This window comes from Buteo buteo, chromosome 26 (genome assembly GCF_964188355.1).
Source record: "Buteo buteo chromosome 26, bButBut1.hap1.1, whole genome shotgun sequence".
Classification (NCBI taxonomy): domain Eukaryota; kingdom Metazoa; phylum Chordata; class Aves; order Accipitriformes; family Accipitridae; genus Buteo; species Buteo buteo.
In genome coordinates this window covers 1,902,766-1,928,113 of record NC_134196.1, presented here as the reverse complement: position 1 = coordinate 1,928,113, position 25,348 = coordinate 1,902,766, and the positions used below count along the sequence as shown (strand labels likewise).

Here is a 25,348-nt window from a genome sequence, read left to right as displayed (position 1 = left end):
GGTTAATCTGACATGATATTCCTGTGTTACGTTTTGGGATCATGTACCATATGGGCTTTAACAGAAGGGCACAGGTGAAAGGCACATGGTGTTTGCAAGTTAAAGACGAAGAACAAACAGAAAATGCTCAGAAGGACAGAGAATGATATAGAACAATATATGCTGCTGTGTTAATTTAACAATACTGCAAAAAACAATACTGGAAAACCTCTTTTTCCTATTTGATGTATTCTTTGTTGTTTTTTAAAGGGAAGTCTGAGGAATATTTTCCTGGCTGAACAGATTATCTTTTTTTTCACATAACCATAACTGAGAAAAATAGCAATGTAGGTCATGTATATGTATAAGAGGGGAAAAAACAGAAAATTGAAAGTCTTAATGGGAGCTGAGGGATGCTACAGCCTACAAAAAAAAGTTTCAAAGTCTTTGGCCCCAGCTTAATTCCAGAAAGAAAAGATACACTGTTTAGATATCGTGCGGTTTGTATGAATAAATACAGGAGCACAAGTATATAGTGGTGGTGTGAACTCTGAAGCTTCAAGATTCCTTTCAGTCTTTCAGTTTAGTTTAGTAGCGAAAGGAGCCTGTAGATGCCCCTTGATGTCATCAGGACAGGGGGTCTGGCAGCAGTGAAAGTCTCTCTGAATGTATTGATGTTTGTTTGGTATAGTTTTGAAGCTAATGTTTCAGCAAAATAATTTAATATGATTCTGGCTTAATTTGTTAAAATGAATTTACAATCAAAAAAATTTACAAAGACATACCAAAGGTTTCTTAGCACTTTTGTTTAGCTGACAAGTTGAAATATTGTTTGCTTCAACCATTAGTTGTTTGTGCCGAACCAGAAAATCCAATGAAGACTTTACGGATGGAGTTTTATCAACAGTTCCTTAACAGATGCAAAGCCAGATTGAGATTCAGCTTGTGTTTGGCTAAAGATGGGGGTTTTATCTGTTTTATGTTTTATTCAAACACAGCTATAGTCTGAGTGAATTGAAAATCACATTTCCCTTTGTGTGCATTGATTGAATTCTTTTTACATATGCCAATATAATGATCAGACATACACTTTACAATTTAAATCCAGGGACATATTATCACTAAAATATTGTACTACTTCCACTGAAATTTCAGTTTCTAAGAAGAGGAGTAGCAGCAGAAAGAAGGTAAACATTTAAGTAAAAACTATTTAGGAGCTGTATTTTAGGTATGCATCCATTATGCCTTTCTTTCTATGGAATAATAAATCAGTCTTCTTTATCCAAACAAGGGAAAATGATGGAGCTGGGACAAAATTTTATTTCTACTTCAGTGAGCTTACATGGCCTGTTCTTGACATTCCAGCTAATGTAGGTAGTTTTGAAATTAAAATTATAAGAGTCACTCCTACAGTCTTCACTTTAAGCATCAAACTCTGTTGATATTTGGGGGCAGTGTTATTAATATTGTGCCGAATAGTAACAATCTCTTTTATAAATTGGAACTTGCACTGAAGATTATGGCAGAAAAAAAGTATTTGTGTTGCAAAATAAGAATTCTGATGTTCTTTATGGCAGTTATGATAGCTTGTGCAATTTTAGCTCAGTTTTCTTGCGGGTATTTACCAGAATACAAGCTAACTACATAATTTTTTTTTTTTTTTGACCAAATCCTTGTCATCTTCAGTGGTCAAGGTGGACATGGAAAGAGATTATCTAAGCTTTCTGAGAAACCTACAAATCTGTTACTTCCTAACTTTTGAACACTTGATTTTGCAGCCTAGGTAATTTCATTATTAGAAAACTTCCATGTAATTAAATATATTATGGTGTCAAGAAGAATATAGCAACCAGTGAAGATACATGGAAAAATAAAGTTGCAGCTTCCACAGAATTATAATCTAAATGGGCAAAAGGATATTAAGAAAAAAGAACACACAGAGAAAATAGACTTCTTTGATTAGAACTGTGCTTTAAAAACTGGGTGGTTCTGGGTTCTTCTTTTTCTGCATAAGTTCATATGTTATCACTGTTAGTGGTACAGGTATTAATGCCCTCCACCAGCTGTGGAGTTGCATGCGGGGGACTAACTTCAAGTAACCACAAACAACAGGAAAAGGCAATCTCTTTAGAATGCAAAGATCCTATCTTCACCCATACTGATAATAACCAGGTACCGAAAAAATTAGGAATGAAGAAAGATTCTAATCTGTCATTAAATTAGTGAACATTAGAGTCCCTTCTGATTTATTTTTTTTAAAGACCTGCAGATAAAGTTTCAAATTTCCTTGATTTCCCTAACTGCACTTTTGTTTAAATGTTCCGTTTAAAGTCTCTATGGCTGTTAGGGTTACGAATCGCTCTCATTTTGAATAGTGAAACATTTGGGTAAGGCCTTTGGCCTAAAGCTCTCCTAGCATGTATGTGTGTGTGAGTCGCATGTCTGTGAATGTTGATGGGTCCCAATTGTGGGTCTGAGAATACGAAAACTACTGCATTCCTTGGAAAAGAATTCCCTATTACACAACTTCAGATACATGCATTACAAATAAAGCTGCAAAGATAGCCAGAAATGCTAACGACACTTCTTCCTAGAGTGAAGTCTTCCCTGTTCTTCCACTTTCTTCCAGCATCCTTTTTCAGGTGAAGGAATGGAGATTTGACATACATGACTAGACCACTTTCCCACCAAAATCTGCGGTCAGACCTGGTTCTTGAAATATTTTTTTAATCAGTTTAGGAAAACTGAATTTTGAAGTTGTAATACAGGGAAAGGTGATGCAATGTCTGCAGAAGGGTCAGTGAAGCTCAAGATAGGAGGGACATCTCTGTCTAGAATAGTGTAAGCCTGGAATACTGTGGACGATGCAAAAGCCCTGCAGCTGATATTTCCTGATGCTGCTGGGACAGCCCTGACTGTCTCCGTATCATGTTAGATCCTCAGAGTTCTCGTACGTCCAGGCTCAGTCTATAAAGCCGCCTTACAAGCTATAACAGCGGGGAATAGAAGGGGTTCCTTCTCAGAGGCCATACCAGTCCAGTAGGGTTTATCAGTCTGGATTTGATGTACTCTGTTCCTAAAATGACAAGGACCGCCAAGTACAGATAAGCATGTCCAAGCTGCCTTTCTGAGCGAAAAATGACAATACTGTAGCTGGGAGTGTTTCACAAGTCCAAGAGAAAGTAGTTGTCTCGGGAAGTCCTATTTATAGGGGAAGAAGTCCTACAAGTCAAATAACTCAGCTAAATCTCATAGACGCTCTTTAATACAAGGTTCCACCATGCACTGATGAGTCAGTGCAGGGCAAACCAGTTTTTTTCAGAGAAAGATGAAACATAGGAAGCATAAAGGGCATATCTATTTTTCCAATGGAGTCACTACTGCACGCGGAGGTACTTGTGGTACTCTCTGGGTGGGTCTGTGCTAACATTTTAATTCAGATCAGGAGCATGCATTTGAAGTGAATGTCTCAATTGCCCCTACCTATGCTTTGTTTGCATTCCTGGGCAGTGTTGGATTTTAAACCTTCTGGATGCAAATAATTTGGGAGATGTACTCCAGTGAGTCTCCTGGACCAGATAGAGTGGGCCCAAAGTAAGCCCTCAAGCCTACGTAGTGTGACAGCAGATCCTCAGCACAGATTGTTTTGCTCTACAGATGCTTTCCTATTACACGGCTTTGCTTGCTAAAATACATGTAGTGTCTCTAGGACCTCCAGGACAGGAAGGATGGCTCATCAGGAGGTTTAGAAATCAGAGCAGGACCACCAAGCTGAGCCACTGCCTCAAAATCTCCTACTGCACCCTTCCTTTATTTAAATAACCTTAAATACCCTTTGGGGTTTTTTTATGTCTTCTCAACATATGCTTTTTTTTTTATGTAAAAAAAATAAACAGCTTACTGAGCTGTTTTCATATTTAATGCTCTGTGAAAAATACTTTTGATATCTTGATAATATTTTTTGTCAGCATGATATGCAGTATAGATACAAATGGTTTGTTACTGTTATTTCCTTAGGACTTAAATCTTTTTTCTTGCCTTCTTTTTCAGCTCAAAGAACTGTTCCACTATATTAAGTCTGCATTAAGCTGTGTCAGGAGTCAGACACTGTAATAAAAGAACCTTAGAAAAATTCCCCTTTCTGCCTTCAGTAAACTGGATGTACCAAGGGGATGGGACATTTGGGATGCTTTCATTGGTTTTTCCATTTAATCAAAACGCCTGCTGAGAATCAGGAAGATAGCTTACGCTAAATTCTTTGAATGGGAATATGGGGGGGGGGGGGGGGGCTGTAAGAATCATTTGTCCTATTAATATGTTTACTTCTTGCAATTTAAATTCAGAAGCAGTTCTCCTATGGAGAAAGTATTTTGAAAATTCTCTACTTTTCCCAGATGTAAAAGGCAAAATATTCATTTTTTCAGAGATTTGATCATATATTATAGGGTATAGCTATTTCTGGCAGGAATGGTTGAACAAATTCTGGAAAAACAGACAGAAATTAGCCTAACACTCCTTTCAGCTTGGAGCTGGACTGATCTTGAGGTCCCTGAAGGTCCCTGCCCATTATACTGCTCCGAGGCAGTGCTGTTTGTTCCCATGTATCATTCACACTGTACATTTTTTGTATTAAACGCTCCAACCTGCAAACTGCCACACAATTTCAGCTTGTCCGAAAGTGAAAGCTTAACCCCTGGGCAGGACTTGTATTATGTGGAAGTAGTGTTAAATTGCGAGGAGGATCTGTAGAGAGTTTCATCTCATGAATTTCTGGGAAAAGAGCAGCAGTTTGGTCTTTCAGATCTCAGGAGAGGGACCTGCTTGACCTCTTATTAACAGTGAAATCAAGTCGTTTCTTTCTGTTGGAGCAAACAGGCACGTTCTTTGCAGGAAATAGCTAAGAAACAGTATTTTTTTGCATTTACATACTGCTAGACCAAACGCCAGGAATTATTTTCAAAGAAATCCAGTGGGTTTCTTCAGCTGTTCCTTAAGCAAAGACTATTCTGTAGTTAGTCTGATGAGGGATAGTGTGGTAGGTACAGGACTTCCATATTGTTGTCTGTGTCCTGTGAGACAGATGTACTGGAGTCATCAAAAAAACAACGAGAATCTCTATGCCAGGTTTTAGTGTTTCTCGCTACAGTAAATGCTCACGTCATTGTTTATTCTTCTCACATGTACAAAGACATTCTACTATACTAAGTTCTTAATTTTAAATTTACACTTCAGTAACACTATTCTCTGCTTTATTTTATATGTAAGAAGTTATTCCTGATTTTATGGAGGGTGGTGGGGGAGGAAGGTTGGCTCTGTTCTCTATTTTCTCCTATCCCATGCCTATATGAGCAAACCTCTGCCTAAGAAGACCTCCTGGTTTTGAAGTGGGGAAGTCTGTGCTCCTTTCAGACGACCTCAGAGGCACTGTACGTAAAGCACCTAAAAACTTGAACAGCATGTTCCGATTCCTTATCTTTCCTGTTGAGTGCTACTGAAAACTGATGATGCAGACAGTAATGCAGCAATTACCAAGGCAAATTAACATTACTGAAATATTTGACTTTCTCTTTACAGGAAGTACCTGATAAGAACAAAACCAATGGACTATATTTTAGAGATGGGAAATGTCGGATTGACTACATCCTGGTGTATAGAAAATCCAATCCACAGACGGAAAAGAGGGAAGTATTTGAGAGAAACATAAGAGCAGAAGGAATTCAAATGGAAAAAGAGGTAAGAGACCTTCCTGGAAAAAAACTTTCAACGTTTAAAGCTGCATACAATCTGAGGGTATGAGTTTTGTTTACTGTGAAACCCCTTTACTCTGTTTTAGCAGTGGAAAAATGCTTTTAAGCATGCCTAAATATAGGCTATTTATTGCCAAAGCAGCAGGAAAGCATAGCCTAAAGGAAAATCAGACACATGGATTGAAGACCAAAACAGGCCATTACAGTCATCTTTTTCAACCTTATGCACAAATAGGCCACAGAATTTCATCCACTGTGCTGTGCAAGAGAGAAAACAAGTGCTGGGTTTGGATGGCCTAAATTCTAACTTCTAAATTCTGCTGAGTATAATCCACATTTCTGCACCTGCATTTCCTTTTAGCTACCTGCTCCACTCTTTGCTGAGGCTCTTGGTACTCTTTCCAGAGACCTAACTAGACCTCTGCCTTCCTTTTGCTGTCAGCTTGGGCATAGGGACTTGAGTGGTATTTTGGTAGTTTGAAAACAGCCTAAAGGCTCTCCTTCTGTCTTAATCCTAAACATTGAAATAATTGGACAGTACATATGAATCATTTATAGCAATGTTATTTCCAACACAATGTCCTCAACCAATAGATCTTTTCTGGATAAGAGTATAAAAATGAATGTAAAGGGTCTAAGAATGGATTGATGTGATAGGTTGCAAAAGCAAGGCTTAGAGACCATCTCTCTTTTGCTTAGGCTATGTTCTTTTTTAAACTTTCATTAACTGTGCTTAAACAGGGCTTAAGTCTCAGTTCTGTGCAGAATAGATATTGCTGAATATTTAGCTTTACGTGTGCGTGTTTAACTCACACTCATGCTAATATACATTGTCATGCTGCCACTGATGGAACTGGTAGAGGAATTTTCAGGTTACAGGCTTTGGTCAATTATGCAGGTGCTGTACATTATCTCCTTTTCTTTCACTGAATTCCTGGTACATGTGTAGATATTCTGCCTGTGTACTTGAAAGGTGCACTTCTTTGCAGAATACTAGGGAGGAAAAAATGGAAGATATTTCTCCCCAGAATGTGGAAAATGTTTCCTTTCTTTAAATGTTTTTGAATGAACCAGGGGTACTGCTGGATAGTTACCATAAACTATTCCTTCAAATAACCTGGAAGTTAGCATCTTTAGTGCTGCAGTAGTTGGTAGATGTTTTCAGTGGCAGCCTTTGTTCATTTATTACATGTTCCCTGTAAACATACCACTGCCAACGTCCAAGAACACAAGGGTGTTGCTGCAGCTCTTCAGCTTCACATGCTAGAATTCTGCGCTGCTTCCACCAGGAGACATGCTGAAGAAGTCTCTGAAGTTTGGGCAGTGTAGAAGATGAACACGGAATGAATCCTCCCTATTGATACATCTGCCCAATGGTTTCGAACCAATCTTTTCTTACTTCATGATTTTTGCAGATTTACTGTGCTAAGGTCAGCAGTGAAAGCTATGCTATCACTTTATATTTTAGGTATTACAAAACTTACTGCAACATTCTGCACAGAAAACTTTTTAAAATTGATGATTTAAGTGCTTACTATAGAGTTTTCTTATGGCTTTCAAGACCATTTATTTGGACTTTGGTGCCGAGGCTGCATGAATGTTCTGGCCATTTGATTATTCATTTCAGTTTCTATTATGCTACTGATATGCAGTTTTATGTCTTATTAATCTCATTTGGCCTTGGTGTGACTTCTTGCCAGCATCAGTAATTGTACATTTTCTGAACTCAGAATGATCAAAATGAGGTTGTGTTACATGACTCAGGCTAATGTTTTTAAAATCTAGGTTAGCAATCTTTTTTAACATATGACTCTGACCTAAAATTAAACCCTAGCATGTATATTTTATGATGATGTTAGTTTCCAAATTGAATTATAATCCTGAAGGAAATAAGTACATTCTTGGTACACTCCCTCCCCCTCCTTGCAGAGTAACAACTGTGCTGTGTAAGACTTAGGTTTAAACTAAGCAGTGTGATTGGTTAATGCCTATGTTATTTCTCTTTATTTTTACTTTTCCTTTTGCTGAGACTATGCATCATTCTGAGGTTCAATTCTGGAAGATTTTTTAACAGCAGGTCTGTTTTCTAGTTGTTGACATATAATATATTGCTTCCACTGGGAGTAGTTTGCTCCCAGATAAAACGAGAGAGTTGTCTGTGACTTTGGCCAGAGAACTTATAGGAAGACAACAGGCCATAACTGCTGGACTGAAAGAGACTTTTTACCTTCTATGAATTTTGCGGGGTTGTTGGTTCGTTCTCGTTGGACTGCTGGCTGTTTATATATTGACATTCGATTGTGTCAGTCCTGTCTTTTTAATGTGAAATCAGTGGCAGAGAGGAAAACTTACAGAGCTGTTCATGCTGCAGTTTCAAAACCATATTACTCAGTAACACTGCAGGGAGAGAAGAATGCGCTGCGGTGGCTCGCTGACAAGTGTAGCACAGTAAAATACCCGGGAAGTGATGAGTGCAGGGGACAAAGCATTCACTTAACAGCATGAAATGAGAAAGTGAATCTGAAATGAATTCATAAATGCTCAGATAACTTCAGGCACAATGTCAAAATCATGTCCCTGAGAAAGGTCTGAACAGGTATGTGTTTCTGACTCTAGAAAAAGGTGATAACGTTTTGCAGATATTCCTCAATGAATTCACACTCACCTTCAGCTACACCACACCACTCTCCCATGACAGTTCTGCCAGGTTTGGTGCTCTGTATATCCAGTAGTAAACAATGAGGGGATCCCAGACCAAGGAACTGATCACTGAATTAGTGAAGGTATGGAAAACAGAGCTCTAAGAGTGAATGCTAATCGAGTAGAACAGCATAAATCACTTTCTGAGCCTTCTCCCTGCTTTTCAGTGTATATTGGGTCTAGATAGGATGACTGTGTTGTCCCGGTCCAACATGGATCACATCTAACACGTGATCATATGCATAGAAGCTCTGGGTAAGTTAATTGAAAATACAGGTCACTGCAGGAAAAGAGACTGTTTTCTTTTCAGCCAGATATAAAGTTTCCTGTATTGATTTATCCTTTTTTACAATGTCTCACAAGTGAGAAAAATACCTAGGAGATCCTGGCTCTGGGATTCTTGATGACCCTACTGTTTTCATTTTGTAATACTTTTTGAAACAGACTTACGTATGGTTTAAAATGGAGAGGCCAGTCTTCAAATGCAGCAAGTTCTTATCAGAGATGAGGTACCAATAGCATTGCTGGTTTGTAGGCACTGATACTTTCTGTAAATATTACACGAGACTCATACCTTCCAGAGCTGACTGGCAAATGGTTGACAGGAGATAGAGTGCTACTGTCCACACTGTGAGGGTATGTTTCATATTTATCCAAATACAAGATAAACCTGAGACCCACTGATGCTCAGAAAAAAACTTGCTATCACTTTCATGTAAAAAGCAAACACAGATAGTGTCTGTTATTCCGAACATAGTGTTCATCCCTCTGGGACAGTAAAAACCCAGTGTTTTTCTGGAAAACCCGTCTTTTCAAGAGAGAATGAAGAGTCAGAACTACATTGAGCTCATGGTATTTTTCACAAGACTAAAGATTTATAAATTCAACCTCTTGGCCAAAATCCAGCTCAGTTCCCTTATCCCAAATTATTCCTGCAGCCTCAATTAATGTATTTTAATCCCCACCCTAAACAGCCAGGTAGAACTAAATTGCTATAAACAGTAACTATACTGTGCTGGTACAGGGATATAGTATTACAGACATCTTTCAGTAAGGTACTTTAAATTATACTACACTAATGGAGCGTGCACAGAGGTAGCCAGCATGGAGCAGGTAACATAGCTAACTTGTTCACTTGCAACCTATTTAAGCTGGACTGTAATGCAATGCAAATGCAGGATAGAGGTGAGGTAGTTCAAAGAAATCTATGCTGCATGAACAAACACAGATCACCTTGGATTTTTAATTTCTAAAAGAGAAGGAGGTGGTCATCTTAGAGTTAAGTAAATACTGTTTATCGAAAATGAACCTGATGTTGGGTAGGATCTAGTCATGTAGCCCTAGGAACAGACTACATTTAGATTGAACTTGGCATGGGTTTTTTTCTTTTTTTTTTTGCTTCTCATGACTGCACTAAACTAATTCACACAGAGTAGTTCTACTGTTAAACGTACTTGATACATTTTGCTTAATGATTGTGTCCAAAGTTTTTAATTTATAATTTGTAAGTTGATTTGGTACAGTTTACTTGAAAAGGCATTTGACTTGTCAGTAGAAATTGATAGATAGAAATGTAGTAAAGGGAAACTAATCACATAAGTAGTGAAAATAGTATTCAGGCCCTTATTTTATCTCTTTTGCATATTTACGTATACTAATGTTTCAGTATAAAAGCAGTGAAATGCTTTAAAGCAATAGCATTCCTTACTGCCTTAAAAAGCAGGTCTCCTCACAGCTACTGGGTGTGGAATATGTTTCAGGAACTAGTTTCAGATATTTTACAAAGAGCAGTCAATCCATGTGGGCTTCTGCCTGTATGTTGATCTTTGCATCTCCCAGACAAAAGATGTTAGTGTAGTGTACTAGTGCAGTTTTCAGGAACAACCCAAATTGTGTGGGTTTTGTGTTACATGCCCGATTAAAAATTTAAACATTGCCACCATAAGTGTCAAGCTGTCACCAGGGCATCTCTAATTGCATTCACTCCCTGCCTCAAGCAGCAGCTGACATTTCTGGGGCAACATCTGGCAGCTGATACGCAGCTGGTGTGTACAATAGGCAGTAGAAAGATACAATGGGTGTTCTCTGGAGAAAACCCCAAAAGACAGGGAAGAACAGCACAGTATAAGCTTCACTTTTGTTCTATGAAGAAATATCTACTAGCAGGTATAAGCTGAGTCTGAAAGTTACATTAATCTGAGTCTGAAAGTTATGTTTAGAGATCTTTTTCAGTAGTTGATGCAGTATAATTACAGGATACTATTATTTCATGACTTTTCAAGTTTGCAGGCAGATGTAGACAGGTTCTTGGTGAGGTAGCAGGAGTTCCACAAAGCAGTTTCTCTTAATGTGGCTGTAACTTTGCACTAATGGGGCAGGACTTAAGAGGCTAGCAATATGTATTCAGTAAGAGACTTATATTTAGCACAACTTGGAGCCTGGTTTAAAATGATGAATGTTGAGAGAAATTACAGATGACAGAAAGAGCTCACAATATAGTATCTCTGTGAGTCTTGGCTCATCCCTGAGTGTAAAACCAAAATAGACTTATGACATGTCAAAGTGAGGTAAAAGTTAGAAATAAAGAATGAGTATGAAAAAACCAAGAACTTCAAAGACGGAAACTTTAAATATAGTTGTGCTCAGAAAATGATGATGTGAAAGAGATGTTGTAATCAACAGCTATTGCTCTTGAGCATAGTCAAATATTATCATCTTTCTTTCTGGCAAAAATGACATCTACTTTTTGTTGTTGTTGTTGTTAGTACTGCAGAGCCAAAACAGTGAGACTGATCTGCTTTTTTCTGGTTTGTGTGTCATCACTGCAATTGTTCATGAGACTCCTGTTACATAAAAACGTTATTGCTGATTGTGATTCATGGGCAGAAAAGAATTAAGCTGACTTCCAGACCCCAAGTGGCGTTTGCAGATCTGAGTGAGGAAAGGTGTTTTATGTAATTTGGTTCTCTGAGAAGCAGTGCACAATAAAATCTCAGTGCCTTTGGAGTTGACTCTAAGTTTCCTTTTCAGTTATGTCTTCAGTTTATTCAGTTACTGAAAGAACTTGGTGGTGTGGTGGCCAGGAGCAAGCTGCAGGTCACCTGGGGGATCTTCTCCTGGTTGTTTTCCTTGGTGCTCGTGTCCTTTCCCCGTCATGTTGAGCTTACTCTGCACATAGCAAAACCCCCTATCCACTACAGAAAAGGGTGGCTAGGGAAAGCTTCCACCACCAAAATTGCATCTGCTGTTCTCTGAGCTTTTTTTACAGAGAGAAAGTGAGGAGTCCTCCCCCTGAGGAGGAAGGAGCAGCAGAGACAAGGTGGGATGAACTGACCCCAGCCCCATTCCCCGTCCCCCTGCGCCACTGATGGGAAGGAGGTGGAGAATTCAGGAGTGAAGTTAAGCCCAGGAAGAAGGTGGGGGGGCAGGTGTTTTAAGGTTTGGTTTTATTTCTCCTTCTCCTACTCTGATTTGATTGGTAGTTAATTAAACTTATTTCCCCAAGTCGAGTCTGTTTTGCCCGTGACAGTAATTGGTGAGCGATCTCTCCCTGTTCTTATCTTGACCCACAAGCCTTTATTTATATTTTCTCTCCCCTGTCCAGCTGAGGAGGGGAGCGATAGAGCGGCTTCGGTGGGCACCTGCTGTCCAGCCAGGGTCAACCCACCACAGGTGTAGTTCAATGTTAATCTACTACTGTAACAAATATCAAGCATTCGGTAGCTTTCATGCACTCTAGTAAGTTGTTTCAGTCTCTCACTTTTCTGATCCTATTATTCAATATGTAAATATCTATAGCTAATGAACTTACAGTACAAATTATACAGCGTGCAAAAGCTGTGGTTTCATGAGCAGCATAATATCCCATTATTAGCAGGTGCAGTTTTTTATTTAATGTTTAAGCACTGTGTCTGATTGCATCCACAAATCATGGATGGAGACATCAAAGTGACATAAACTATGCCTGGAAAAAGGGAACCAGACTGAAATCCAAGCCCACCACATGCATTATAAGTGAAAGTGCTTCCAGCTATTTAATTTTAAACATTGGGCTGTTCATTTCATCCAAATTCAGCCAGAGCAAGTTAAAAATTGACTGGTCTTCCAAAGATTTACTGTTAGTTTATTATCTAATGCAAATAGCAAGTGGATTCTCTTTTCAGCAGTGTTTTGCAGACAAATGTATAGGTCATAGAACAATGTTGTTTTCCAGAGAGCGCTCTGTACCAAAAAGCATTGTCACTAAACGGTGGAGGAGTTTCCAGATGCCTGGGCTTCTGAGTGAAAACGTTTTAGATTTCAGATACTATGTCTACTGTGCAGCACAGTGGCAGTTTAGAAGAGAAATTTGAGGAGGTACATGGAAGTCTGGATGGATAGAGTCTGAACTCAAATTTCAGTGTGCAGTTTTTGGAAGTAACCTTCTTGATTGTCTGAAGGAACCCAGAAACAAGTACGTTTCTGGGTTGACAAATTCCAGCCTTTAACAGGACTTTGTAAAGCTAGTAGACTAAGAAACTGTTGCTGAAAAATTGATCTACATTTGAAAAAAGTATGGCTTTTTCATGGAGTATGGAGGTGATACAGAAAATATGTAGATAACTGAAAAGGGATAAAAAGGCTCCTGAGATATTTCTTTTCCTTCAGGAATGTTGAGTAGGATTTTTTTGTCAAAGAGTTTCCTGTCATCGATCTTCACAAATCAGAATGTCAAAAACCTTTTGAAGGACACCAGACTCATGGAAAAAAACGGACAGGCGACAGATTAAAAAAACTGATGAAGGTTACATATGAGATGTCCCCTATATGTCAAAAGTCACCTTACCCGTTACAATAATTGGTCTTAAACTGCAATTATTTTTGAGATGTTGTTTGCCTGCCAGTGGCATCAGGAACAAGCGTAATGCACAAGGCTACAATCACTTAATGCACAGTGAGAGTTTTCTTTGCCCAAAGGTGACATGACTGGTTTGCTGCAACACTCCCTGATAGTACTGGCTTAATGAGCAGAAATCTAGAGCTGTCTGTAGGGAACAGGAAGACAGAGTACATAGAAACGCCAGCAGTACGTTTTATTTTCTCATTTTGCTTTGATGATTTTGGTGTTGAGCTTGTTTTGAAAAGGCGGCATTGTATTTACAGCATTATGGTTCTGAACAAATAGTAACGATGTCAAATGGCTGCAGCACCTTCGTGGTCTGGGGGACATTTGCATCCTTCTCTGCAGCACGAAGCGGTGTGGGGCTGCCCTCCCTGGAAGCAGTTCCAGGAGGGAAGCGTGAATCCGACAGGACAATTCCCTTCCTCAAACACTCTTGGCACAAGGTCTCCAGGCCCTCTTATCATCCTACTACTTTCTTTGTTATACCAGGTTAATTTGGTCACGGAGCAAGTGGAGCATTGGCACTGTGTGCCCTGGATTAACTGTATTATAATTATGGTGAGAGCCTTACAAATAGAGCTAGTCAAATTACTTCAGTGCTCAGACTTCATTGAAAAAGACGTTTCAGTTTATGGCTCTCTGGGCCCAAATTAGTTGCAGCATTATCCACTGCATATTTACGTATTTGTTTCTTGCTGTTTGAGTGGTAATGAAGTGATGTTGTAAATGAAGTTTACGAAAGCCTGACCTGAGGGGAAAATGCTCCTGAGATAGCCACATCAGCTGAAATCTCTGTCAGCCAATTAGTTAGGTCCCCCTGTTTGAAGTCTTATCTGGTTTACAAAACTCTTTTCTGTGCACAAATATCTTTCATATCCTTATATGAAAGCTTTTAAAAGAATCTCCAAAAGTGCCTTTTAGGAAAAACAGTGTAAAGACCCTTTTCTTTCCTTTTGGAGGTCTTCATGGTACTGTACTTACTACCTTTCTTAGATACAGCTTTGTTGTTGTTTCTGCTAATAGACTCAAATAGATTTTTCCATTTACAACAAATAAGATTGACTCCCCTTTCTGAAGTCTCCACTGTCAAGCACCAATAGAAGAACTTTGTGCTTACTTTTTTTAACAACTATCTTTTATACCTTTTTAAAATTCAAAACTTTCCATAAAGAAGAAAACCTCCACAGTGAAAATGTAGATAGAAGAGCAAAACAGAGACCTGTAAATCTGGAAACCATGACTCTATACTTTCTCTTGCAATAAGCAAAATTCCTGTTATTTTTAATGACTGGCAGATCTGGAGGCATTTCCTCTTCATTTCCAATGTGTTTATTTGACCTTCTCCTTTCAGGTTAGTTTATAAATGTCATGTTTTGAAAAACTGCCATCGTAGGCTAGTAATAATGGTAGAATATTCAGGGATTTTCACGTTCACATACATCTATACATAAGAAGTAGGAGTATGTAGTTTTCCTATATCCTTCTGTGTCTGTAATAACATATCTAACATTGAGTTTACACAATTTCCTTATGTAGAAATTTAAGGATTTGAATTTAGGTATTAGATAGGTTTTAAAATTAAATTGGTTGGAAAATTATCTCCCATAATAAGCTGTTACAACCCATCAATCTAATTTTAGTGTATTCTTCTCACATATTTATTTTAATTGGCTTAGTTTCAGAAGCAGAAATTGTTTTTTGAAAGAAGTGTATCAGCAAGATTATTTGCTTGACTGGTATTTGCTAAATTCCAATGAATATATTTTTCTCCACTTTTAATGTTGTTCTTTTTTTTTTTTTTTTTGTGAGGAAAACTGCATAAAGTCATCTTAATCAATCTACTAAAACCTCTTTCATTCAGGTCATTCCCTTTAAAATGGCTATTTAAGTGAGACACTCATAACATTCTCATGATTCCACTAATTGCGCAAATCTGATTCACTCAATTACCAAACATCAATAAAAATAAATTTCTGTAATGTTGATTTTTCATTTCTTTAAAATAGAAGCTATAAAGAAGTTATCAACTTTTAGGAGAAAGCTATTCAGACATGTTCACATGCATCGCTTTTTCTGACTTGTTAGTAATGCAGGCATATAGGATAATTTTGGATATAAACTTCAATTTGATGGTCTGAAGAGGACTGAGCACCTCTGGAGTTACTCTTCTTGAGTGTACAGATTAGGTCTGAAAGCCCCTCACCAACTAACACTGACCATGCTCCACTTCAGGATCCTTCACATTATTTTGACTAGGGAGTGAAAAGCAAAAGGAAGATTATTTTTTGTTGTTGTTGCAATCCAGTTTGTTAAAAAGGACTGTATAAAGTTTCTGTGGAGACTGGAAGAATCACGTGAAAGGTACTTCATTTGCTCATAATACTGAGCACTTGTCAACTGGCCAAAAGGGTCTCTCTATAAAGGTTTTTCTTAGGATTGTTTTCTTCACCAGGTCCATTTCTTTAGAATTCTCCTTCCAGCTTATGCACACGGACTAGGTAGGTAGTGAAGTGACCATGTCTGAAGTTTGTTAGCAAATCAGAAAGCACTCTTGCCTAGTCCAGAGGACTGGCTCTTTGCCTGCCCTTTTATAGAATCATAGGAGAATTTGGGTTGGAAAAGACCTCAGGAGCTCTCTAGTCCAACCTCCTGCTCAGAACAGGGTCAGCTATGAGATCAAGACTATGTTGCTCAAGATTTTCATGTGACTTTTTCCAGGGGCATACACCTATTCATTTTTTTATGGGTTTTGTTTTTTGTTGTTGGGTTGTTTTGAGTTTTTTTAAGTATTTCCATTTCATAAAGGAGCCCAGCTACTTTTTATGTTTATCTTAAATGAAAGGCAGACATTACACTCAGTTTTCATATGGGTTAGCCTAACCTCCAGTAATTCCAGTAACTCAGAGTTCTACTGCACTGCTCTTTATATGCTCTTCTCCACTCAGAAACTTCTCTTTCCATACCTAGACTTCTGTGCCTTTTGGTGCCTTTTAAGTTAATAATCAGATCTGTGACCTCATTTTCTGGGGAATGTGGAGAAGCTCAGGCTTCCTACCATCACAGGAGTGCTGGTGGGAAGGCACATCTGAAGGTCATCTTCCCGAAGCAGGACTGTCACCAACACTAGGTTAGGACGGCCATGGCTTTTTTTCTTCTGTATCTGTAGTTGAGTGCAGATTACAGCCTGGCCCCTCATCTCCAGAGTTTTGAGTTTGTACTGTAATGAGTGCTATTGCTATTGGAAACTGTGGCTTTCTGAGACAGGATTGGATTAAACAAATGGCCTAAAGCAGCAGTTGAGTGGATGGAAGCTGTGGTATGTAGAACATCCCAGGTCAGCAGTCTTGTGCAAATTTATGGATTTTATCGTTAGCTTCAAAAATTCACAGGGGAGAAGAATTCAAGTAATAAAATACAGAAAGTACTGACCAAAATCAAGAGGTCTTTTAAAGTGCAGAGGACAGTAGTGGGAAGCCTTGTTATTTATAGATCTCTAATTCCCTCCGTGTTCTCTGTGGGCAGAAGGAATAAGGTGGGATGGGGAAATGGATAGCAGGCAAGGCCTTGTAAAATGTTCTGAATCACTTGCTGTCGCTGTGGCGTGTCCCAGGCAGCTAGGCACTGAACTAGAGCCACCCGTGAAGGTGCAGAAGTTGGGGTGGGTCGTGAGGAAGGTAGCAGGAATCCAGGGAAAATAAGGTGGCTGTACTGCAGAGCCCCAGGAGGGGAAAGAACCATCGTACCGACTGTAGCTGTTGGCGGTGTAGATATCTGGTTGAGGAGGAACAAGCCCTTCTGGGCAGCAGTTCATCTCAATCTGAGGAAAATAGAACGAATGAATTGTACCCTGAAGGTGCCTGTTCCTCTTCATTGCAGACAGCTAAACATAGTTGCCCTGAATCCCACCTGTGAGGTCTGCTTCTTGGGATAAGCCTTCAGGCAACTTCTCAAGATCAGCGGGCTTAGAGCCGCGACAGCGCCGGTGTTCTGGTACGAGTACAGCAGCCTGCCGGTGTCCAGCAGGGGAAACCGGGTCAGATATACGACACACACCATATCTATAAACCACGAAAGATAAGCGGGTTGGTTTATCCTGTACCCGAGTGATAGCTATGGACCTACCTGAGTACATCTGAGGATTGCAGGATCAACCCCAGTACTGGTGGAGCATAAAGCAAACAGGTGACAGAATTGTGACAATTGTAAAGTTCAGTTCTAAAATCCCCAAGCAGTGGAATAGATTAATGCTTCTGCAGATTTTCCATTAGTTGAAATCTTCTGTTCTTTGCTGTTCTGTGAATTGATGAGTGCTTCCCATGACAATTTACATTTCCATCTTGGACTGTTTTTTGTCTATGTTGTGAAAGGAAACAGAATTCACGTGTCTTACTAATGCGTTATTCCAGCCAAAAGGTACAATGTACAAATGATGTGGGGAAGGTGAACACATCGGAGTTTGGAGAAAGAGAGGGAGAAAGACGATGGTCAGAAAGCATTAAGAGGAAGCCAGTATCAAGATGTGGAGGCATATCCACGTTAAATCATGGCAGACAAGTAAGAAAAGACCCCTTCTCACTGTATAACTCCCCGTATAAAAATCTGAGTATAAAATCTCTTTAGAAATAAAACATAAGCCCTTAACATCTTGAAACAAATCTTTTGTATTTATGGGGGGGTGACTTAATAGAAGGCAGGGAAGGAGAAAGGCAAGGAATTAACAGTCATTAATATAGATTAGACTCAGCAAACAGTTTTAGCTGAGGAAAGAGGGAAACATTCTGAAATAGTGAAAACATTTCATTTAAACAGATTCAAAATTAAAAGCCTGGTATTAAAATGCCATGCTAGTTGATAAGAAAGGCTTAGCTTTACAAAAGAGAAAATGGGGAAAAAAAAACAAACGACCAAATGTTTAGAACTGATTATATAATCCAGTAATACACCAAAACATGCTATTTTGTGTGGAGAGTATTTAAGCTTAAATCAAATTGAAATTTTTCAGATGTTTACCTACAGATTTTTAGAGATCTTGTTCAATTAGCTTCATTTTCGTATTATTTATTCAGTTTGGTGTTGAAACAAAATTCATTTCTCTCTTAAATGGCATCACAGCTGATCACTGAAATGTTCACATAGGACTAACTACGCCTAGCTAGCAAAAGTCATTATTTGCTGATTCTGTTCTTCATTTATTTCATAGACTACCTGTAAGGCATCAAGGATATTTTCCATCAGATACTGTGTAACATAAAAGAAAACCTCATTTCCTAAACTCGTTGCTGGATTCCCAATGCAGAAATGAGCTGACAGCAGCCTTTGCAGCCAGGTCCACTGCGCAGGCATTTTACTTCCAGTGACTGCAGGAAAGTAAAATCAGATCAATAGCTTGGGACATGGTGCCAGGTCTACAGTTTGGTTCAGATCTCATCAGGTTATACATGGAAGCAAATGGATTACTTGCACTTACTTTTCTTATCCCATGTTCAGAGATTAACACAGTCAGATCCTAAAAATTTGCAGTGGGATCACGAATATGTTTCAGGTTTTCTTCAATATCTAGAATTTGTATTGTCTAAAAAGTGCATATGTGGCTCTAAATGCCTGACAGGTGCAAAGCATGTTTCTACACTACATTTCTTGGACATACTAAGTGTTGTATTTTAAATATTTGATAGGAACTACAGACTACAGTGTATGAACAATGATAATTCCCTAAGTGGTGGTTTGTTGAGAAAGTGTTCTGCAATTTAGATAATTTTTTCCCATTGTCTAGTGATGTAACACTAATGGAATTTTCCCCCATTTTTAAAATATCTTTTCCAATATTCATTAGGCCCAGACTAATGTTTTGTTTTGAAGCAAATTCCTTTCAACAAAATGATTGAATTATAAGTTATACAGCCCTTGATGTATGATCCATATTGACTTTTTTTTCAGAAATCATCTAATAGAATTACAATTTTCCTGTCAGGAAATCTTCATAATAGAAGAAAAAGTCTATAATGGAGCATCTACAAAGTGTATAGCAAACCTGGCATTATTAAGTGAAGTGAGATTTTATCTTATTTTCCTTTTCACGTTGTATTTTTACACTTGCCCATATAAGAGAATGAAACAGACTGCCGTAAACTTACCAACTATATTAGTTCCAGAGGTATGGTAGATAAGAATTTCAATTCCACTCCAAAGTTTTACACTGAATGAAAGTGTCCAAGTAGTACTACAGAGCTAAAAACCAGCTTGGTGACTTTTGTTCCACCTTTGGACTGTGAATTCTCTGCTGCAGCTCTTAGAGGCACAGCCCCTCTAAGGAAAGTGGGCAAAATAAAAAATTCTAGAAATGTTTACAAGTATTGTTCTTTCTGTCAATAGATAACAAAGATATTTGCACTTTCCTAAGCTGAAGAAATCTGCCTTTTGCTATCTGGGGACTTCTTAAAAAGAATGCATATTTCTGCATCTCTAGAGAAAGAGAATATTGTCTATTAAGCAAAGATCTTCATTTCAGTTGGTTTCCGTGGTGCAAGTGAATTTGGAGAGGGGGATTCTTTGCCAGTATATATGTTTCTTGAGACCTTAGGTTCACAGCATCATCGGGATCTCAAATTTCAATATTATACAGAAAATAATTTTAGGATCAGTTCCATCACTTCGCAACATATGCAATCAGATCAAAACTAACATTACCTTATTTGATGGTGATACTGGTCTTTAAGCAAAAGAAGACTCGCTTTTTCCCTGTAATTCCTCTCATTTAATCTTCACGTAAGAGCTCTGAACTAGGAGAGCAAATCATCTTTGTCCTCTGTCACATTTGTCTGAACCATTAAAATATTGAGCTCCATCTGGTGCTGCTTTGCTCTTCTGTGTCATACAGGACGTGTTTTCATCCAGCACCTTATGTCGATAGGCACACTGGGAATAGCAATAACTGATCGATAGTAGAGCTCGTGTTTAGGTGTCTGCCTTGTGAGTACATTGTGCCATGTATGGATGTTGCTTTATTACAACAAATTAGAACAGTCCAAAGAAAAATCATAATTTGCCCTTGTCATACATTGACGCTGTTTCATTTAAAGCACATCTAGCAAATGAAAGGATTCATACAGAGGTGCACAAAGGATCCAGCATTCTTCCTTCTTAGTTTAGAGATATTATTAGGTCTTTCAATTTCATCTTGTCTCAGTTAGATTCTAATTAGTCTACCTTTGCTCAAAAAGCTTTTATTTTTTTTCTGTTTCTGATGTATATTTTTTAACCTCAGATGATATAGTTATATACATAAGTCTGTGAGCTTAGCTGAGCAGAGACAGATGAAAACTCATGTAGACCATCACTTACCAGGAGTTTCCTCTCTGCACTAGACCATAATACTTCTTTTCATGATCAGCCTGAAACTGTGACTTGGTGACATCACATTCAGATGAATTTGCCTTTATCTCCTGTTGCTTTGCCTCTAATTTTTTGTGGGAAGTCTTACACAGCAAGAGTATGGTGGGGATTTGGAAAAAGGTAAATCTATGTAATTATATTAATCTGAACTGTGAGCTGAACGGTTGTAATCAAGCCTATTCTCACCATCTTATTTTGCTTTGGAAAGCACTTCTCTGTCATGTAGCAATGGTGTCATGTTTGGAGTCGGGGTTGGTAGTCACATAAGTATTCCTTGTTTTTCTTGATTATATAAGCTGAGAAACAAGACTCTGAAGAGGGAGTTGAACAACCAAGTATCTTCATCTTGCTGGAGCATAGGCAGGTGCTCAGAACCAGGGCTGCTGTACGCACTTCTGCGTCCACGTGGATGTCAGCGGTGGCCTTTCTGTCCAGAGATGCTGTGGTGCCCGGAGAGGTTGTGAGGTCTCCATCCATGACACCACACTAGTTGTCCTCACTTTGGGCAGGGGTTTGGACTAGATAACCTCTGGATGTCCTTTCCAACCTCTATTATTCTATGATGCTATGATAAGCAGCTTGTTCGGTTCCTCTAGGTTATTTGTATGCACAAGCTATAATAAGCCTGCCTGCACGTTTTGGGTGCTTGATTGATTATTAAGTTCATGAAATTAACTGTTGGTCAAAAAATAAATTGCCTTTTTCTTTGCCAAAGTGATGTTTCTCCAATAAGCCTTTAAAAGCACACATGAATATTTAATAGACAATTCATTAAATGTAAGTATTTTCTACTTCAAAAAATGATTAATGAGACATAAATCTGTACTGGGAAAATATTGTTTTTATATTTTACACTTGGCATAAATCACAAAGGAAGCTGCCTGATAAAATGTAGTTCAATTGTACGATGTATTTTTAATGGCCTGTGATGCCAAAAGTAAAATATTGTACATAAGAGACCTTTTTTTGGCCCATAGTACAGCCAAAAATGTTTGATGATCTCAACCATCACTGTATAAAATATTAACCTTTTTAATCTAAAATTGCAGCATATAACTGATGCCTCAGGTAATGAGACTTAATGTCAAATAAAGTGTTCGTAAGTAAAAATGCATTATTTTGCTCAGAGGTTTCAGCTATCTGCATTTTTAAATCTTCAAATAATTAATTTCACATGTTTATACTATCCTCCAGTCCAGAGGAATTAAAAGGTCCTGTCTGTTTCTCAGATGAAATCCCTATGATTAGCTATTTTAATTGTCACAGAAATCTTACCCAGATGGGTCAAAACTGTATTCATTCAGTATTTATTAATGGGATTATCAAGAAATGTTTTATCGATGCCTCACATTCAGATAAACCTCTTCCATTAAGAAGGTCATGCTGCAGGTATTTCTAATCTTTTTCTCTGGAAAGTGGAGTCCAAGTCAGAGGATATTTTTTCCGTGGTAGATTTAGTTCATCTAAGTTACCTTACTGTGAGATCCATCCTGTCCACCACAAGTGAATTCAGGTGGCATTAGTTAGAATGAAAAACATCATCCTTTCTCATGTTGTTTTGTCTCTCAGAGGAATTTGTATCTCTCTGTTGCAGACTGTAAGCTCATCGTTGCACAGTAAACTTGAGCAATGAGATAGTACTTGCATTTTATTTCTACTCGAGTAACCTACCCTGTTCTTTAAGTTGCCCTCCCACTCACACATTTTTGTCTACATGAAAGGACATTTGCAAACATTTCCCCTTGTTACTAGCTCTGTTCTGTTCCAGCACTGAGATGCTGTCAGCTGCTGCCAGAAATTAAGCACTGTAACCCTGACACCTGCTCTGAGGGGGATTAGACACATTGCCCAAACGCTGGCAATAGCCAGCCACCTGCCTGCATTACTAACTCCACTGGAGCTGAACCTTTGGAATTATTTTGCAAAGTAAAACTAAAGCTTTACCCCGTCATCAAATTTTGCTATGAGATTTCATATAAAAATAATTTTAGATTGTAATCACATGACTCTGTCTCCTTATATATATATCAAATTATTCTATATTTTATATGTCAGTGTCCTGTTATGTCAAAATTGTTTTATTAACAGCTTCCTATTTATTAGTTAGGGCTTTCTTTTTTTTACTCTTATTTTCATCCTTATTGCTTCTGCCCTACAGTTTCTTGTAAGTCAAAAGCTTCTTAAAATCCGAATTGAAGTCTGAAGAGTATATTCCCCTTTTTCACTAAACCTGTACTTTGATTGAAAGTATATATGGGAAAGATATTGGCACTATTATTCGCTAGATTCCTCTGATCCATGAGCGTGGAAGTTAATGCTTGTGAGTATGTAATATTTTCCCTCAAACCGGACGTGTATTGACAGTATCTAGGTAATTAGTTGGTGGTAATGTATGCACTTTTGAAAAGTATTGGCAGCATATTACTGCTGCTTTTCCAGTTCTGTGGAATTACCCTTGTGAATTTACATTTACTTTGGTTTTGCAGAGGAAGAATGGTTTAATCAACTAAAATTTGCTGGGTTTTGTTTTTCCACTTCATTCACTCCACATGGCAAATCAATCTGTGCTGTTAACATAACAGAGTAATTCTCAAAAACAGTGGAACCTGTAGCAGTTACTAATAAATACTCTGCACTCAGACGTGATATGGAGCTTGATTATAGAAAGAATTGTTACTAGAGGAAGGATGTCGATTTTCTCTCATTTTCTGGCTTTTTCTGCTTTATGGTCTTAACAGAAATAAGCTGTGTTTGCCAAAAATTAAAGAACTGTTCCCATTCTGGCTTTTTAACTTGCCTTGCAGGGTCTTGCAAAAGTAGGCAAGGTTTGATTCTGGTTGCTGGATCTCTTTCAAATTCTTATTTATCTCCTTTTACTTTTATGAGGAAGGCTTTAAAAGGTGAGGAGAGCCCCAGTCTTGAGTATTTTTTGATTAAATGATGATAGGGAAAACACCTTAATGGTAAATCCTTTCTTTTCCCTACTGATACGTATACATAAATGAGAGCACTGTTTTTTTGCAGTTGCCTGCCTAGTAGCCTCAAGGCAAATAAACAATTACGCTATTCAATTGGAGACAATGTAATTTTATCCTTCAAGGTTTGTCGCAGTTTAACCCCAGCCAGCAGCTAAGCACCAGGCAGCTGCTCACTCACTCACTCTTCCCCACCCCTGGTGGGATGGGGAGGAGAATCGAAAACAAATAAAACTTGTGGGTCGAGATGAGGACAGTTTAATAATTGAAATTAAAAAATAAAATATAATAACAACAGTAATTTAAAGGAAGATAATAAAAAGAGAGTGAAATATAACCCAAGAAAGACAAGTGATGCACAATGCGATTGCTCACCACTCGCTGACGGATGCCCAGTTAGTTCCCAAGCAGCAATCCTGCCGCAGCCAACTCCCCCCAGTTTATATACTGGCCATGAAACCAATGGCATGGAATACCCCTTTGGCCACTTTGGGTCAGCTGTCCTGGCTGCGTCCCCTCCCAAATTCTTGTGCCCCTCCAGCCTTCTTGCTGGCTGGGCACGAGAAGCTGAAAAACCCTTGACTTGGTCTAAACACTACTCAGTGACAACTGAAAACATCAGTGTGTTATCGACATTCTTCTCAGACTGAACCCAAACCACAGCACTGTACCAGCTACTGGGAAGAAAATTAACTCTATCCCAGCTGAAACCAGGACAAGGTTATGTGCTGTGAATCTCTTTTCTCATCTTAAGTCTTAACTTTTAGACTCAAGCAATGCTTGTATTAAAGTGAGTCCTACAGTTGTTTTTCTCTTAAAATGACTTGACAGTATTACTCATAATGAACCAAAAAAAAAGTCTGTGTTGGAAGAGAACATTCAGGAGGGTATTTGACAAGAGATACTGATCTCTAGCCTTGATCCTGGAAGACAGCCTGCAAATACAGCAGAACGTGGGCTTTTCAAGAGACGTTCAATGTCAGCGTAACTTTGCTTCCATTCAGACTACCGATGATAACTTCAGAATGAGTAGAGTCAGGTCAATAATGAACATATATATTTAAATCCTGCCATCAAAAGGAGTTAGAATGCCTGCAGGAGTGTACGTGTGAGTTTAGTAGCCAGGACTTAAATTAAACAGTAGTTAACACCACTCTGTGCCTGCTTTCAGAAGGAGAATAAGCGCCGGCCCTTTCCAAGTTTTCCTTGGCCCAGCTGACGGCTGTAACTCACCCAGCAGGTGTTTATGCTTTTGGGGTTACATAAATAGCCCCTACTTCAGGCTCGTCCACTCCTTATACAGTGAAGCTGGAGGAGAATATGAAGCTTTGCTTTCAAACACATTTGTGGTTGCTTTGTTTTCTTTGGGAAATACGATGTCTGTATAAACTTAATTGTAAAAGAGAAAGGTAGTCTTGCCAGAAGGGCAAGTCTGTAATAAGAGGGCTGGTGGTACTGCCTATATTCTGGGGTTGGCAGCGATGGAATGGTGCTGAAGTGATTTGTCAGTGAAGCCAGAAAGTTTGGGAACTAGTGAATATCTCTCATACAGAGATATAGAAACTTGTGATTATCAAATACTGATCTAACATTTTCAGGAATTATGAAATATGATTTCCAGCTGTAGAAGGGGGTTGGGGAGTAGAAAGGAGGAGGGGAAAATTACAGCTTGT

The 25,348-nt window shown here is 38.6% G+C and overlaps 1 protein-coding gene across 1 annotated transcript in view; it reads left to right on the top strand.

Moving 5' to 3' along the window:
* The window catches only part of ANO4 (anoctamin 4), a 220,981-nt gene that overhangs the window by 119,876 nt on the left and 75,757 nt on the right, over nt 1-25,348 (top strand). Inside the window, exon 6 of the mRNA XM_075058242.1 lies at nt 5,554-5,712. Within this exon, the coding sequence (XP_074914343.1) occupies nt 5,554-5,712 (159 nt within the window). The remainder of the gene's footprint in view (nt 1-5,553; nt 5,713-25,348) is intronic.